This window comes from Oryx dammah, unplaced genomic scaffold (genome assembly GCF_014754425.2).
Source record: "Oryx dammah isolate SB20612 unplaced genomic scaffold, SCBI_Odam_1.1 HiC_scaffold_2, whole genome shotgun sequence".
NCBI classification, from domain to species: Eukaryota; Metazoa; Chordata; class Mammalia; order Artiodactyla; family Bovidae; genus Oryx; species Oryx dammah.
Genome location: NW_024070186.1, coordinates 100,537,428 through 100,552,028, shown reverse-complemented (window position 1 = coordinate 100,552,028; position 14,601 = coordinate 100,537,428). Strand labels below are relative to the sequence as shown.

Here is a 14,601-nt window from a genome sequence, read left to right as displayed (position 1 = left end):
TGGACACAGTATAGTCAATAAATGTTTCATTTGTATATTTGCTTATACTTATTTTATAGATCTAACATTTGGAAGATCCCAGAACTAAAATATCCAAGATGCATGACATTTTTTGTAGGTTGAAAAGTGAGATGTGGTAAAAGATAATATTAAAATATCAAAAAAGATAGTTTTAAAGATAGATTTGTGGTGACTTTTACTTCTTGGTTCATTTCTTGGATAGTTGCCACTTTATTCATACTTCCATTTCAATCACTTTAATGTGATCTCTATTATAAATCTCAAGTCTTTTTGTTTTAAAAAATCGATATAAGTTCCATGTGTTATTATATTTTCTTTTTGTCAGAAGCTTATTGTTCATATATATATATATTTCCTAATTACTTGTATCCTATGGGCACTTTGAATTCTCACTGAATTCAAATACACATGAGTATTCAAAAATACGTGAAAATTCCAAAGAGTTGTTTTTTTCTTGATTGTAGTGTTTTCATGGAAGCCACAGGTAGGGGAAAAGCAATCCTCTTTATCTTTAAAAAGATAATAAGTTTAGTTAATTAATTACATAACTTTTTATTTGGTTTATATCAAATCGATATACAGAGCAGAAACAACATCATATCTTATCATGCCTTTCCTTGGCCTCTAGAGTGTGCAGTAGCCAGGATATGACAAAGTTAGGGTCTTGCCAGATAGGATACATTCAATTCTTTGCTATTCTTAGCCTCTCTGTATTGTAGACTTTACATAACCATAAATGAGAAACATACTTCAATTAATTTAGAATCTTTAGTAATAATCAGTTGCTTCTCCAATACTCTTCTGGTCTCCAGTCACACACAGCTGCAGATGGGAAAGTGGAAGGAAGAAGTAAGCTCCATGTTTGGGAGATCTTAAGTAATGAACATTGTAATATTGACCTTGGTCTAAGAACCACAGTGGAAAATCTGTTTCTCCATGGTTTTAAGATTCCATGGGGAAAATCTTCTTCAGAAGCGGCTTTTAACTTTTGGGTTTAGTCTAGGTTTGAAAATGTATTAGATACTTTTCTTTGCAAGCAACAAGAACTAACTTTGGCTAACTGAAACACAAACAAGTAGATGTATCGCTGGAAACTCAGATCTAAGGGAGAGCCAAATTATCAGTAATGTAAATCCTTGTGTAAAGATTTAAGGGTTGAAATAAACAAAAATTTATACCAGATTTACTTTTTTTTTTTAATGTTTACTATTTTTTTTGTCATTATTCAGCACTTTTATTTTTATTTTTTTTTATTATTTTTTTTTTTTACTTTACAATTTTGTATTGGTTTTGCCATACAGATTTACTTTTGCAGAAAGCAAAAAATCCTCAGAATGTTTCTGTAGGAAAATTAGACAGTAAAAATCACTTGTAAGTTCCTAGAAATTAAAGTGGAAAAGAAAAACCTGACAGTTACATTAATATTTGTTTACAAGTAAAATTGAACTCATTAAAAATAGCCATTTATAGTTTTTTGGTCAATATCTGCTCAAGCTCTTTGATTATTAGAGAGGTGTTTTGTTGTTGTTGGTCAAATCTGTCAACTTTTTCCTTGGTGGTTTTTCTGTCTTTGTTATGTGGAGAGTAATTTTCCCCATTTAAATATTGTAAAATATTTTAAATGTATTTTTTATTTACTGGATCCACTTTTTCTTTTTCCTATCTTCCAAGTATTATTCTTTTTAGTAATAGTGCCCCATTAAGCCATGGTTCTTTCTTTTTTCAAAAACTTTTCTTTGTTAAAAATTGAAGTATAGTTGACTTACTAGTTTAGGTATACACCATAGTAATTTGATATTTTTAAAAATATACTCTATACAAAGTTATTATTCAATATAGATTATATTCCCTGTGTTGCACATTTTATCCTTGTAACTTAATTATTTTGTAGCTGGTAGTTTGTACCTCTTAAATCCCTTCACCTGTTGTACTCCTCATCACACTCTCTCCTCCCCTTTCTCCTATCTGGCAAACACTCGTTTGTTCTCTGTGAGTCTGTTTTATTTTTTAGGCTTCATATATAAGAACAAACATACAGTATTTGTCTTTCTCTGTCTTATATCACTATACCCTCCAGGTCCATCCATCTATTTTGTCACATGCAGAGTTTTATTTTTATTTTTTAATAACTGAGTAAAATTCTATGTGTATGTGTGTATATGTTTGTATTACATCTTTTAGGGGTTGTCTCTTTATTTTGGTCATTATAAATTAATACTGCTTGAATATTGGCATGCATCTATCTTTCACATTGGCATTCTTGTTTTTTCAGATAAACACCCAGGAGTGCAATTACTAGATCATATTGTAACTCTGTTTTTAACATTTTGAGGAACCTCCATATTGCTTTATGTAGTGACTACCAATTTACATTTTCATCAGCTGTGCATAAGGTTCCTTTTTCTGCACGTTTTCACCAATGCTTGTTGTTTTTTTTGTCTTCTGGACGATAGCCGTTCTGACAGGTGTGAGATGATACCTCATTGTGGTTTGTGTTTGCATTTGATAATAATGATATTGAGTATCTTTTCCATGCCTCTTGGTCATCTGTTTCTTCTTTGGAATGATGCATATCCAGGTCTTCTGCCCATTTTTTAAGTAGGGTTGTTTAGTCTTTTGATACTGAGTTCCGTTAGTTCTTTGTGCAGTTTGTATGGTAATTCCTTATTGGACATATCACTTACAGATACCTTTCTCCATCCAATAGGTTGTCTTTTCATGTTGTTGATGATTTCTTTCACTATGAAAAAGCTTTTAAGTGTGATTTGGTCCATTTGTTTATTTTTGCTTTTGTTTCCCTTCCCTGAGGAGACAGATCCAAAAAAAATATTGCTGAAAGTAATTTCAAAGAGTATTGCCTATGCTTTCTTATGGGAGTCTTAAAAGTTTTCAGGTCTTACATTTAGGTCTTTAATCTGACTTGAGTGTATATATATGGATTTGTTTCTGGCCTCTATTTTGTTCCATTGAGCATGTGTCTATTTTTTATACCAGTACCATACTTTTCTGATTATTGTAGCTTTGTAGTATAGTCTGAAGGCAAGGAGTGTGATGCCTCCAAATTTTTTAAAGATTGCTTAGGGTGTTAGAGTTCTTTTGTGGTTTCATATGAATTTTAAGGTTATTTGTTATAGTTTTATGAAGTGTGCCACTGGAATTTTGATGGGAATTGCTTTGAGCCTGTAGATTGCTTTGAGTAGTATGGGTATTTTAACAATCCATAAACATGAGATATCTTTCCATTTATTTGTGTCATTTTCAATTTCTTTGATCAGTGTAGTATAGCTTTCAACATAGAGGTCTTTTACCTTTGTTAAATTTTTTCCTAGGTACTCTTTTCAGTGCAGTTGTGTGTAAATAGAATTGTCTTAATTTCTATTGGTTTGCCACTGTTTATAGAAATCCACCAGGTTTTGTATTGTTTTGTTTTGCCATGCATATGGCATGTGGGATTGTATTTCCCTGACCAGGAATTGAACCCATGCACCCTGCAGTGGAAGCTTGGAGTCTTAACTACTCGACTGCTGGGAAGTCTGAAATCCACACTTTTGTATATTGATTTTGTAGCCTGTAATGTCACTGAATCTACATATTACTTCTGTCTCTCTCTCTCTCTTTTTTTTTTGTGTGTGAAGACTTTAGTAGTAGCATGTCATCCACAATGACAGTTTTACTTATTCCCTTCCAAATGAAATGCCTTTATTTCTTGTCTGGTTGCTGTGGCTGGGACTTCCATTATTTTGTTAAACAGAAGTGGCAAGAGTGGGCATGCTTGTTTGATCTGACCTTAAAGGAAAAGCTTTTCAGCTTTTCACCATTGAGGATGATAATAGCTGTGGGTTTGTCATTGTCGTATTCAGTCAATTGTGTCCCCAGCTCTTTGCGACCGCATGGCCTGCAGCATGCCAGGCTTCCTCCATTGTGCTCCAGGCTTCACCGTCTCCTGAAGTTTGTGCAGACTTACGTCCATTGAGTCAGTGATGCCATCCAACCATGTTGTTCTCTGTCACCCCGTTCTCCTGCCCTCAGTCTTTCCCAGATTCAGGGTCTTTTTCTAATGAGTTGGCTTTTTGCATCAGATAGCCAGAGTATTGAAGCTTCTACTTCAGCATGAATCCTTCCAATGAATATTCAGAGTTGATTGCCTTTAGGATTGACTGATTTGATTTCCTTGCAGTCCAGAGAACTCTCAGGAGTCTTCTCTAACACCACAGTTCAAAAGCATCAATTCTTTGTCACTTAGCCTTCTTTATGGTCCACCTTTCACATCCATACATGATTACTGGCATTTGTCATAAATGTCCTTTATTATGTTGGGATAGTTTCCTCTGTACCAAATTTGTTGAGAGTTGGTCATAAATAGATGTTAAATTCTTTCAAATGTATTTTTTGTGGCTATTGAGATGACCATGTGCTTTTTATCCTTTGTTTTGTTAATATGCTGTATCACACTGATTGATGTGCAGATATTGGACCATCCTTCCATTGTGGAGTACTTCTTGATCATGGCCTAGCATGTGACCTGTCCTGCAGAAAGTTCTATGTGCATTTTAAAAGAATGTGATTTTGCTGCTTTGGATGAGATATCTATTCTGTACATATTTATTAAGTCCATCTTGTCTGTCATTTAATACCACTGTTTCCTTATTGGTTTTCTATCTGGATGATTTATCCACTGATATGAGTAGAGCATTATAGTCCTCTACTATTACCATATTGTTGTCAATTCTTTCCTTTATGTCTATTATTATTTGCTTTATATATTTAGGTACTCGTCTACTCAGTTCAGTTCAGTCGCTCAGTCAATTCTGACTCTTTGCAACCCGATGAACCACAGCATGCCAAGCCTCCCTGTCCATCACCAACTCCCGGAGTCCACCCAAACCCATCTCCATTGTGTTGGTGATGCCATCCAACCACCTCATTCTCTGTCATCCCTTTCTCCTCCAGCCCTCATCTTTCCCAGCATCAGCATCTTTTCAAATGAGTCAGCTCTCCACGTTAGGTGGCCAAAGTATTGAAGTTTCAGCTTCAACATCAGTCCCTCCAGTGAACACCCAGGACGATCTCCTTTAGAATGGACTGGTTGGATCTTCTTGCAGTGCAAGGGACTCTCAAGAGTCTTCTCCAACACCACAGTTCAAAAGCATCAATTCTTCAGCGCTTAGCTTTCTTTATAATCTAACTCGCACATCCATACGTGACTACTGGAAAAACCATGGCGTTGACTAGATGGACCTTTGTTGGCAAAGTAATGTCTCTGCTTTTTAATATGCTGTCTAGGTTGGTCATAACTTGCCTTACAAGGAGCAAGCGTCTTTAATTTCATGGCTGCAGTCACCATCTGCAGTGAATTTGGAGCCCAGAAAATTAAAGTCAGCCACTGTTTCCCCATCTGTTTGCCATGAAATGATGGGACCTGATGCCATGATCTTAGTTTTTTGCATGTTGAGCTTTAAGCCAACTTTTTCACTCTCCTCTTTCACTTTCATCAAGAGGCTCTTTAATTTTTCACTTCTGCCATAGGGTGGTGTCATCTGCGTATCTGAGGTTTTTGATATTTCTTCTGGCAGTCTTAATTCCAGCTTGTGCTTCCCTCCAGCCCAGCGTTTCTCATGATGCACTCTGCTTATAAGTTAAATAAGCAGGGTGACAGTATACAGCCTTGACGTACTCCTTTTCCTATTTGGAACTAGTGTGTTGTTGCATGTCCAGTTCTAACTGTTGCTTCCTGACCTGTTTACAGTTTCTCAAGAGGCAGGTCAGGTGGTCTGGTATTCCCATCTCTTTCACAGTTTCTTGTGATCCACACAGTTTATTGTGATCCACACAGTCAAAGGCTTTGGCATAGTCAATAAAACAGAAATAGATGATTTTCTGGAACTCTCTTGCTGTTTCAGTGATCCAGCGGGTGTTGGCAATTTGATCTCTGGTTCCTCTGCCTTTTCTAAAACCAGCTTGAACATCAGGGAGATCACGGTTCACATATTGCTGAAGCCTGGCTTGGAGAATTTTGAGCATTACTTTACTCTTGTGTGAGATGAGTGCAATTGTGCAGTAGTTTGAGCATTCTCTGGCATTGCCTTTCTTTGGGATTGGAATGCAAACTGACCTTTTCCAGTCCTGTGGCCACTGCTGAGTTTTCCAAATGTGCTGGCATATTGAGTGCAGCACTTTCACAGCATCATCTTTTAAGATTTGAAATAGCTCAACTGGAATTCCATCACCTCCACTAGCTTTGTTCGTAGTGATGCTTTCTAAGGCCCACCTGACTTTACATTCCAGGATGTCTGGCTCTAGGTGAGTTTGAGTGATCACACCTTCGTGATTATCTGAGTCATGAAGATCTTTGTGCAGTTCTTCTGTGTATTCTTGCCACCTCTTCTTAATATCTTCTGCTTCTGTTAGGTCCATACCATTTCTGTCCTTTATTGAGCCCATCTTTGCATGAAATGTTTCCTTGGTATCTCTAATTTTCTTGAAGAGATCTCTGTTAGGTGCGTATATGTTTACAAATGTTATATCTGCTTCTTGGATTGACCCTTTTATCATTATATGATATCCTCTTTGTCTTTTGTTGTAGAATTTGTTTTAAATTCTATTCTGTCTGGCTTGAACATTGCTACCCCATAAGCCATTATTCTTAAGGTTGTAAGGAGGTATCATTAGTGCTATCCTTTCCAGTTTATTTTAATGTTTTTGTCAGGTGAGCGTGCTATAAAAAACTGGTTGACTTAAATATCTGACATTTACTTCTCAAAGTTCTAGAGTTTGATAAATCCAAGATCAAGGTGTAAGCAGATTCAGTTCCTGTTGAGGACCCTTTCCTGACTTGTAGACAGCCACCTTCTTGCTTTGTTAGGGTAGAGAGGAAGAGAGAGCTCTTTTCTCTCTTCTTTTTAAATGAGGACACTAATGCCAGCACGTGGGCCTGCCCTCATACAAATGTCATTATCACAAGAGGCCCCACCTCCAGTTAGTATTCAGTATATATATTTTGGAGGGACACAAACATTCATTCCATAATACTTCTTTATCCTGTACCTTCTCTATCTCTACCTGAGGAGGATGAATATGTTTATTTGCTTTTATTATGAACACTACTTATTGTAAGTGATTCTGACATCAAAGAAGAACACAAAGTGACAACTGAAAGTTCTTTCTTTCTTTAATCTTTAGTAATTTCACTCCTTACAGTAACTAATGTTTATTTTCCAGAACATATAAAAAATCATTGTCAGTATATATGGCATATGTGACTAAATTTTTGCATTTAGATCTTCAGTCCATCTGGTTTTGTGTGTGTATGTGTGTTTAATGTAAAGCAGGGATCTCTGTTTCCAAATATTTAGCTCTTGTCCTTTCAGCATGTCTTCACTAATTCATTATTTACACTCGTAGAACATATTACATACCGTATGCCATTATATATGTTGATGTGTTTATATATTTTAAGTTGCTTTAAGATACTAAGCTTTTTATTATTTTTACTTTAGTATCAACCCCCTCCTTACTGTGCAGTTGTGTGTGTGTTTGTCATGATTTTCATTGCAGTTACATTGAATTTGTGTGCTAATATGGGGAGATTTGCCATCTCTGTAGCATTACATTTTCCTTCTCATGACTATGACATGTCTTCCAATTATGCAGGTCAGTTGCTCGGGTCTGCAGGTTCTTTACAACATTATTTAAGTAGTTTAAATATTCATATTTTTACTAATACTGTTTTTTTCTACAGTAAATTTGTAAAGATTATCACATATTATAACATGTTGAATATATATTTTGTATACAATTTGCATTCTTTACAAGCAGCCACCTTATTTGTTCTAATAGTGGTTTTTTTGGCCTTCTTCAGTTTTTCTAGTAATAGATTTTCAAGATAATAATTTTGTGTGTTCTGTTTTTATTCGTCCCTGTTTCCTTTTCTTGTCTCATTGCATGAGAATTTCCATTCTAAGTTGAATGATGATGATAGTGTACCATCTTGTCTTCATTGTTCCTTAATAACATGCCCCCCTTTAATTTTAGCATTGTGATGTTCATTGATTTAGAAGAATGTATTATTAAGAAGTCTTTTTTCAATTGTTAACTTTTTAAAAATCCAGTTAATGAACATTAAATTCTATTAAATATCCTTTTGGCTTCCAATGAGAAAGCAATGTGACCTTTCAGTGTGATGAATAGTCTAAAAAATCCTTACATTTTTGAATATCCTACTTAGTCATTGTGTCTTTTTCTTTAAATACAGAGCTATATGTTATTTCATAATATTATGAAATTTTTAATATTTATAAATTGCTTTTTCATTTGTGTATCTTCAGGTTTAGTATTAGGCTTATGATAGCTTGCTAAAATGCATTTGAATATTTTCATGTTTTATACTAATTACATTAAGTTTTTAAAGCTTTGTAATTATATGGTTGAAAGTACATTTTTTGGACTTGATTTTTTTTTGGTGGAGTGGTTAAAAAAAAGACAACTTTTCTTCCATAGCTGTTAAATATGATCAGTGTGAATTGTCAGTCCTTTTCTGTAATATCCTCAGTCATCTCTTGGATAAGAAAGTTAACTCTCTTATCTATTTAATGTATTCATTTATGGGTTTTTTTTTCTTCAAAAAAGTTCATAGAAATAATATTGTGTTAAGTTTTTATTGTTGTTTAGAGCTGTTTGAACATGTTTAAACATTTTTCTTAATCATCTTTTAAATGATACTCCCCATGTATTTGCTATAAATGTTCTAATATACTTGTTAGTGAAGAGTGTCTTGCTTGAATTTAGTATTAATGAGTATTAGTCCTGTGTTCCGTAAAATGATTTGTGTTTGGCCCATTGTTTTTAGGAAGAAATCAGTATCATAAGGGTGAAGTTTGATGATTTTATTTTAACTTTTGTTTGTATGTTTTCTTCATCTATGAGATAGAAGATTTTGATTTCACATTTATATCGTTTTTTTTTTATTTATGCTTTCTGGCAGTTGATCTGTCTTTACCAATGTGTTTTATACAGATTTTTGGTAGAGAAACCCTCTAAAGGAAGATACTTTTAGGATTTGGTTATCTGTTACTGAGTAACAAAATTTGGTAGTTTTAAAACAGCATACTTTTATTATATGTCAGTTTCTTTGGGTCAGGAATCCAAGCATGACTGAGCTAAGTTCTTTGTTTCAGAGTCTCTCAATAGGCTACAGTCAGGGTGTAAGCTAGGGCTGGGACCTTACCTAGTGGCTTGACTGGGGAGGGACCTCCTTTTAAGCTTACTGGTTGTCCCAGTGTAGTGCTTTATCCACTGCAACACATATTGGTGATTATTTGATTCATTTAAGAGTCATTCTTTGGGTCTTAAATCCAGCCGTGGAGTCATCTAACTCTTTCCAGTTCTTCCTGTTCACTCAGTCATTAGTGTCTGTGTGAGTGTGTAGAAAACAGGAGGGAGGGAATTTGATCATATGTTAGCATAACTTAGATTCATTTTTAAGAACTATGCTTTTCTATTTTCCTTAGGTGCCTTAGCTGGACCAATTATTGTGGAGCCACATGTCACAGCAGTATGGGGAAAGAATGTTTCGTTGAAGTGTTTAATTGAAGTAAATGAAACTATAACACAAATTTCATGGGAGAAGATACATGGCAAAAGTTCACAGACTGTTGCAGTTCATCATCCTCAACATGGATTCTCTGTTCAAGGAGAATATCAGGGAAGAGTCTTGTTTAAAAACTATTCAATTAATGATGCAACAATTACTCTACATAACATAGGATTCTCTGATTCTGGAAAATACATATGCAAAGCTGTTACATTCCCACTTGGAAATGCTGAGTCCTCTACAACTGTAACTGTATTAGGTACGTGTACTTGAATTGTGTTTTTTGGTGGTAGTGGTGAGGATTATAGTAAAAATATTTTCAAAAACTTAAAATGATTGAAATTACATATAAATGTAGATTTTAAATGAAAGAATTCAAATATGATTTTTCAATTTCTGTCATAAAACTCTGATTCTAGACTCTGTTTAAACAAAATCTTGTCCCTATCTACCTGTCTGTATAATGCTGTGTAGTTCATAGCTATTTTACTTTGTTCAGGAAAGATTGTTTTTTATTTATAATACCAAGTGCTAATATTCTTTGGTGTTTATTTCCCCTCAAACTTCAACCTTTAATTAAATTATCATCTTTAAGCTTTTCCATTTTTTTTTAATGACTGTAGTCTTAGAGCCATTGATGTCTTATGTTTGTTTTTCAAATCAGATTTTTATTTCTGCTGTTGTGGATTTGCATAGCTATTTGAATCATGGGCTGTTGCTTCCATTGAAGGATCTTCTACCTTTTACTGTGTGATAACTGTTAAAATTTATGGTGAACTTTAGAAAGAGCTTATTAGCATTAAAATAGCCACCTGCAGTGAAAGGTAAACCAATCTGGAATAGCTGGTGAGTACTCATAGAATACTAGTATGAGGACCAAGGACTACTAGCAACCTTAGCCATTTCCACCCAAAGTGGAATGCCTTTAATGGGTGGTCTTTGCTCTGAATCCACCTGTTTGCCTGTCAAGGATTTTGTCAGGTCTGCTAACAGCTTTCCCTACTCAGTCCTCCTTCTCTTTTCTCATAGATGTTATTCCTTTATAAACTTTTTGCACTCCTCACTTGATCTCACTGTCTGATTCAAGAGAACCAAATAGTTACACAGCCTCTAATATTTAATGGTATGATTTCAGGATCTCTGAAGTTCAGGAAAGAAATTTTGTCCAAATTTGTTATATATTTTTTCATGTTGACAAAAACTATTTAAAAATAGAAATAAAATTAAATATTTGAAGACTTTGTGTTTAAGACCTTGTCCTAAGGGCTGTGGCAGAAATATAACTTAGGTTTACAAAATTGATACTTTTGAGAACAGTTTTGATTGGAAGACAAGGTATTAATATCTAAAAAATCAAGTGCAAACCATTGGGGTAAAAAATTTAAAAAAAAATAAGTGTCAAGAAAAGAAAATAGCTTGTACGTAGAAGAGAGAACTCATGAGAATAAGATTTTTTACTTTTTATTTTAGTAATCCTTCCTAAATTAATAAACATTCAATGGTTTAAAACTCAGGATTATTTAAAGTATAAGACCAGTCATGATTTTACCTGTGTCTACTTCTCTAATTTCATCTATTCCATTCCTTGCTCTACTTCTCCCAACAGCCCAAATTTTATAATCATAATGAACTGTTTGTGGTATGTTAACACTTATGTTCTTATATGTATTTTTTGTTATGCCTCTCTTCTCAAGAGATTACCACCTTTCCCCGCCTGTCTTTTTCTTCCTAGATTTCTTCTATTTAACTGTTACTCATCAAACTACATCCTTTTGGTAGCCATTTAAAAAAATCTAGCCCTATGCTGTTTGATGGGGATTTTATTTTGCTCTTTTGCCATTGTATCTTGAGCTTATCTTTGTTGTTGCAGTTAATTTAGCACTTATTGTATGTCTTTTTCACTATAAACCTGTGGTGGACTGCAACTGTGCACTTTAAAATTTGACTTTGTATCTGTAAAGCTTACAAGAGTTTCTGGTGTGTAGCAATAATACAGTAAGTGTTATTTAGGTAGGGTATGGAAATAGCTAAGTTAACTCTAGTTCAGAAATGTTTTGTTGAAAAATAGTTGAGCCAGTCCTTGAATGGTGTAAACATACGGAGGGGGAATAAGTGAGCCAATGCAAGGAAACAGAAAACAACATATATTAGGGCAGAGTTTCTTCACCATGGCATTGTTGAAGTTTGGGGCTGGAAGTTTTTGCTGTGGTAAACTGTCCTGTCCATGACAGACTGTTCAGCAGCCTTCATGCCATCTACCCGCTGGATACTAGTAGCAGTTCCTTAGCAGTTGTGACAAGTTAGAATGTCTCCCAACATTGCCAAGTGTCCTCTGAGGGACCCCTGAATAATCTGTTGATTGTTCAAAGGATTTATATAAAGTCAAGAATTAAAGGCTAGAAATGTAGAGTGCTGCTGCTGCTGCTGCTGCTAAGTCACTTCAGTCGTGTCCGACTCCGTGCGACCCCATAGACTGCAGCCCACCGTAGGACCACTTCAAAGTAACTCAAATATCAAGATTGAGAATTTGAGCCTTTTATTACTTGAAATGCAAACTGAGCATGTTGTATTTCTCACTTCTCTTATTCTCAAGTTCTTTCTGTTTATTTTATTTTTTATTATTTTTGACTGTACCACATGACACATGGGATCTTAGTTCTCTGACCAGGAATTGAACCCATGCCTTTAGTGAAAAGTGCATAGCTCTAACCACTGTACCGCCAGGGAAGTCCCAGATTCTTGTTGTTTAAAGTGTAGTTCATGAGCCAGCAGCAGTGGTATCACTTGGGAGATTGTTAGAAATACAGAATTCAGATCCTCGCCAGACTTGTTCAATCTATTATAGCAAGATCCCCAAGTAATTTTTATGCACAGTAGGTAAAGTTTGAAAAACACTACTTTGACCATCTTCTCACCTTGCTTAGAGGAGTGTCTAACTCATAGAATTGATTTGTAAGTAATGTGATGAAAGTTGTCATTTAGGAAGATCAGTCAGGTGTGTTTGATGGATTACAAGAAGAGTCCTGAAATCATAATGGCTCAGATAGGAGGCCATGAAAGCTTGAAGTTAATTTTCTAATTTATGCCACTTGAGTGAAGAAGGGAGCTATTAGGAAGGAAAAACTAACAGAACTTTGTAACTGACTATATATAAGAAACCAAGGTTTGAACAGTAACAGGTTTTGAGCCTTAGTGGTTGAGTAAATTATGTTGCCATTAATTTAAATTGGCATGTCTGAATGAATATCATATTGGGGATTGGGAGGATGAGATGATGAATTCAACCTTTGGCTTACTGAGTTGGAAGATACATAGACAAATGATACATTTTGTATCAAAAGTGAATAGAATTAGGGATCATTCAGGTAGTAATGTTTATCAGATAAAAGTTTTTATGAGACATACAGAAAGTAACTGAAGTTTTATTAGGGCAGGGATTAGAAGAAAAAGAGATGAACAGTTCAAAAACATGGCTTTGCAAAAAACTGTTAAAGTAATATTATTTATATCAAGAGAAGATAAAGTTTTCAAGATTGCTCTAGCACATTTTTCCCACAGTGAGAATCAAGCCCTACAGAAATGATTTCAGTGACCCATTTTTTTCAGTGCTCCTGTGGTTGGCACATACAATTTCTCAGGTGGTGCTAGCAGTAAAGAGCCCACCTGCCAATGCAGCAGACATGAGAGATGCAGGTTCACTTCCTGGGTTAGAAAGATCCCATGGAGGAGGGCATGGCAACCCACTCCAGTATTCTTGCCTGAAGAATCCCATGGACAGAGGAGCCTGGAGGGCTACAGTCCACAGTGTCACAGTTGGACACAACTGAAGCGCCCTAGCATGCATGGTTGGCACATAGTTACTATCATTCTAAATGCATATCCCAGAAGTTAAGCTATTACTTAGAGCAGACACCTGAAGGCATTAGAACTTAATTCTTTTGGAACTGATTGGGAAGAACTGCTCTAAGTAGCAGATTTCTACCAAGTCAGTCAAAGAAAATAGACAAAGAAAAGCATTGAGTGTGTAGATTAGGCAGAGATAGTGACATTAGAGTTTCAAAGAAGTGGTAGTAATAGACCTGAATTAAGGGAATGTAATATAGCAAAACACTTTCAAGAAAATTGAACAACAAATGTCCCATAGCAGAAGTTGTTGTGTAATTGATTGCTACTTCTTGATACATGAGATGTTATATAGTGGTTAAAATTGTGGTTAAGAGAAGTATTGCTGCTTGAAAATAAAATGAGCCACAAAATTGTAGGAATGCCATGATTACATCTATATAGACACTGGAAACAAAAATAAAGAGAAAGAAGTGGAAGTATGTGATAATGACTATATTAGTATATTATAGTTGTAGATATTTTTCTTTGTTTTTTTCCCAATTTTTAGTTATCCTTTTGTAATTAAAAAAAAAAAAAAAAAAGACTTCTCCTGCCAGACATAATGGAGTAACACGGTTTGGATTTACCCTTTCTCTCTTTAACAAGAAAACTAACCAACTAGTTCTTAGTCATTGGGCAGTAGGCATGATGGGATTATGATCCCTGAAAGAAGAAAGATAAGCAAGAATTCTACAGTTGCTCCAGCCTCCTCTTTAGTCAGTCTCCAGTGGCAATTCAGTGACAAGAGCTTCAAGTAAAGAATGCTAGTCTCACTGAGTTTAAGAGACGGATTGGACAGATGTTTAGAATTTGTGGAGCAGAAAGTAGAAAGAAGGGAGTATCTGAGAGAAAGAATGTGTGTGCTTTAGAGACCTACAGAAGGGCCCTCTGAAGTCTTTGGTTTAGAACTTGCTGTGTACATGTGGAAGACACTTTGGAGGTGGGGGAAAGAACCAGCAGAAAGAAGTGGTCTTAATAATCCTAGTGTTAATACAGGGCTGGGAAACTGTCATAATCCTCCCAATCAGAGCATAGAGGGCACTGGGTTGGAGAGGGAGCAACAGTGAAACATCTAGGGACAAAGTGCAGAGAAGCAACTAAAGCGC

The 14,601-nt window shown here is 35.3% G+C and overlaps 1 protein-coding gene across 2 annotated transcripts in view; it reads left to right on the top strand.

Annotated features, from left to right (window-relative positions):
- The window catches only part of NECTIN3 (nectin cell adhesion molecule 3), a 118,265-nt gene that overhangs the window by 31,425 nt on the left and 72,239 nt on the right, over positions 1-14,601 (top strand). For both annotated transcript variants that reach the window (XM_040224926.1, XM_040224915.1), the window contains exon 2: positions 9,528-9,869. In XM_040224926.1, coding sequence (XP_040080860.1) covers positions 9,528-9,869 — 342 coding nt within the window. The remainder of the gene's footprint in view (positions 1-9,527; positions 9,870-14,601) is intronic.